The 3,700-nt window shown below is 47.3% G+C and overlaps 1 protein-coding gene across 1 annotated transcript; it reads right to left on the bottom strand.

Annotated features, from left to right (window-relative positions):
- Positions 1-123: 123 nt before the first annotated feature.
- LOC105570019 lies at positions 124-2,479 on the bottom strand (the record flags this gene model as incomplete). Its single annotated transcript, XM_012026931.1, has 3 exons — positions 2,434-2,479; positions 942-2,339; positions 124-821 (listed from the first exon to the last, which is right to left on the bottom strand). Coding segments are annotated over exons 1-3 (2,142 nt in total), but the record flags the coding sequence as incomplete, so codon positions are not given.
- Positions 2,480-3,700: the final 1,221 nt, after the last annotated feature.

The raw sequence follows: 3,700 nt of genomic DNA, 5'->3' as shown, positions 1-3,700 counted from the left end.
TTTGCTAGTAGGTCGGAATCGACGACAATATGCGACGACTCTGCGTAATTTAGCGAAAGAAGAATATCTTTCGAGTATGTCGAAATTATCGGTTATTGTCGTTAGGCACGTGTCCGCCTTCACTTCGGGTATTTCGCTTATTTGTATGTTTTCGTTGGGCCATTCGCCCTCGTCTTTGATTAACCACGGAGGGCCCGTAAGCCACGTTTGATTCCGTAAAAACGCATGAGGCAATTGGCCTCTTGAGATCGCGTCGGCCGGGTTGTCTTCTGACTTAACGTGTCGCCATTCGTTCGCGCCGGTGACTTCCTGGACCTCCGCGACTCGGTTTGCTACGAAGGTTTTGAGTCGCTGAGGTGACGTTTTCAACCAGTGCAATACAATGGTTGAATCACACCAGAAAATCACCTTGTCCGGTGTAATTCCCAGCGCGTCGCTCGTTTCGCGGTATAAGCGGGCTAATAATAGTGCGCCGCAAAGTTCAAGCCGTGGTATGGTGATCGTTTTCAACGGTGCGACCCGTGATTTAGCGCATACCAGTCTGTTGACGACATTTTCCTGCATCCCGTACGAACGTATGTATAGACATGCACCGTAGCCGATTTTGCTCGCGTCGCAGAATCCGTGAATTTGAATGCCCTTATAATCATCTATTAGTAATCTGCGATCAAAGGAAACCTGGTTCATTAAATGTAATTGTCGAGCAAACTCCGACCATTCGGTATACAAGCTCTGCGGAACGGATTCATCCCAATGTACCCCGCACCGCCACACGTCTTGCATTAATTTCTTCGCGCACATGACGACCGGCGCTAACAACCCTAACGGATCGAAAATCTTCGCGATTTCGGATAATATGGCTCGCTTTGTTAGTCTTTCTGTAATCTTCGTCGGATGGGTTGAGTAACATATTTTATCGGTGTGCGTGTTTCATGTTATGCCTAACGTTTTCAAAGAGCGGTCTATCTCTACCGTAAAATTCGCATGTATTTCGCTGTCTGCTAGATCCTTGATAACATCCTTTTCATTAGAAGCCCATTGTCTGATCGTGAATCCTCCCCGCGCTAGCAATTCGACGATTTCATCTCGGATCGCGCGAGCCTCTTCAATACTACCGGCGCCGGTTAATAAATCGTCTACATAAAGATGCGCCTTGAGAATTTCCGCCGCTCGTGGACATGCATTGCATTCGTCGTCCGCGAGTTTTTGTATGGTGCGAATTGCTAGAAACGGAGAGGACGCCACGCCGAACGTAAGCGTGTTTAATTGAAACGTCATTATCTCGCCGTCCCTACGCCAGAGAATCCTTTGATACCGTCGATCGCTTTCATGCAACGATACCTGACGGTACATCTTTTCTATGTCCGCGGTGATAACGACCTTGTACGTCCGGAACCGAATTACGTGTGAAAAAAGTTTATCTTGAATCGTGGGTCCCACCATCAGTATATCGTTCAGAGCCACGCCGCTGCTTGTCTTCGCGGACGCGTCGAATACAACTCGAACCTTCGTAGTATTGCTTGATTCTTTAATTACGGCGTGGTGGGGCATATAAAATCCGTCATCGCTAGAGATTTCTACTACGGACATATGACCTAATCTTAAATATTCCTCCAAGACCTGCGTATATTCATTTCTCAATATTGCGTTCGCATTGAGTTTGCGTTCTAACGAAGTTAGACGCTTGAGCGCGATATTTCGCGATTCGCCGAGACGCTGGTTTGTCTCGCGAAACGGTAAGCGAACCACATAACGCCCGGTACTGTCGCGACGCACTGTATTCCGAAAGTGTGCTTCCATTGCGATCTCCTCGTTTGATTTTGGTTTGTCCGTCGCGATTTCCTCGATAGTCCAAAACTTGTTCAATTGACTTTCTAAATTCGTAAAGTAACACGCCGTTCTTGTGGTATTTTGTACCGACGTACTACCGGCGACCACCCAACCCAAACGTGTCTTTTGCAGATATAAGTCGTAACCTTCGTGGGATAAATTAATTTGTCCGACGGAAAATAAAGATAGCGTGGCTCCGGAACCGATTAATAACTCAACCGATCGTGGTAGATGAAATTCTGGATCTGCTAGCCGAACGTTCGAGGGTATTGTGATCGACTTCCGTGGAAAGACTTCCGACGGTACTAAATCGGTAATCGTCGGTATAGTCAGACATGTTAACTCTTTGCTAAAGCCGTCAATCGTCGATTGTATCGTGATTCTCACTAAGCCCTTTGATTCGGTGTGCGTAGCGTTAATCGCGCCGACGGACGACGAGCGTGCCGTTACGGGCAAACCCAGTCGTTTCACGACGGATTCCGAAATAAAGTTCGCGGTAGCGCATGTGTCTAACAACGCCCGGGTCTTGATGGAATCGCGTTTCCAATCACGGATGTATATTATTGCACTGGTTAATAATTGTGGCGTCGAAATGGGTGATACCGTCGCGAGGCTTATTGTTCTCCCTCCGGTCGAGTCGACTAGTCATGCGGTCGTGACCGTCGCGGGTTTCGATGTCTCCGGTTTGACAGCGTTCGCGTATTTATCGTAATGCAAGAGTGTGTTGTGTCGCTTTTGGCAGATAGTGCAACTCGAAAATTTGCAAGGACTATCACGATGTGAGCGCATACAGTTGTAACAGATCTTTGCGTTCTTTACTAACTCGATACGTTTAGGCACGGACAATTGTTTGAACTTGTCGCATATGTACAGAGGATGTCGCTTGGTTTTGCACGCCACGCAATTACGCGTTGAGTTTAATACGAATGCTTGATTTGCGGAACAACGCTTCCTCTTAATCGGGGGCTCGCCCGTGCCTCTTGCCTGGTCTGCGATCTTTGTTCCTTCGCGTCTCGATGCGCAAACCGCGGACTTGTACAGAAATTCGTACATCTGATCGAGATTCGGAACTTCGTCTCTTTCGAGACTCGCTTCCCATCTTTCTAATGTGCTCTTCGGCAACTTGCCTTCTAAAATGTGTACGATCATTTCAGGCCCGACGGAAACTCCTAGCGCGCTCAGTGAAGCGACATGCTGCTGAGCATCATCAGCGAGTTTGGATAGACCGCTCGTCGTTTCTTTATCTAATATCGGTGTATTTAAGATAAGTGAAAGGTGTCGAGCTATTAAGACTCTTTTCACCTCATATGAGCGCTCTAGTAATTCCCATGCCTTTACATAGTTTATTCCGTTGACCGCGAAGATTTTTACTTTGTTCGCTGCTTCCTCGATTAATGCGGATTTCAAGTAGTGTAATTTGTCTATGTCCGACAAATCGGTTCGCGACCCTATCATGTTACTAAACGCGTTTTTGAACGAGAGCCAGTTTTCGTACTTGCCGTCGAACGTCGGCAGTGGCGCGTCGGGTAACTTGATTCGCCGTTTCGTGACGGGAGCGATGCCTACTCTATTATCAATTTGCGGCTCGTCGCTTGTTGTACCGTTTCGCGGCTCATCGCCTGATGTACCGGCGTTCGCGTTCGAAATGTTCACCGGGTTTAGAATATTTTCGGCCTTACCCGCTAGATCATAAAAGCGTTCTTGGACCTGCTTGAATTCATTTCGATGACCCTCTTCCGGCTCTAATACCATGAGTTCATCGTTATGATCCTCAAACGCATGATATAATTCTGTTAGACGGGCGAGTCTTAATTTTAACGCGGTGTTATCAATCTTTCCCTTGTCGAGAAGATTGCTTACATTTGTGATC

Source organism: Vollenhovia emeryi, unplaced genomic scaffold (assembly GCF_000949405.1).
Source record: "Vollenhovia emeryi isolate VEMERY1.0 unplaced genomic scaffold, V.emery_V1.0 DF942132.1, whole genome shotgun sequence".
In the NCBI taxonomy this organism is placed as follows: Eukaryota; Metazoa; Arthropoda; class Insecta; order Hymenoptera; family Formicidae; genus Vollenhovia; species Vollenhovia emeryi.
Note: the sequence above shows the minus strand (reverse complement) of the source record. Positions and strands in the feature narration are given on the sequence as shown.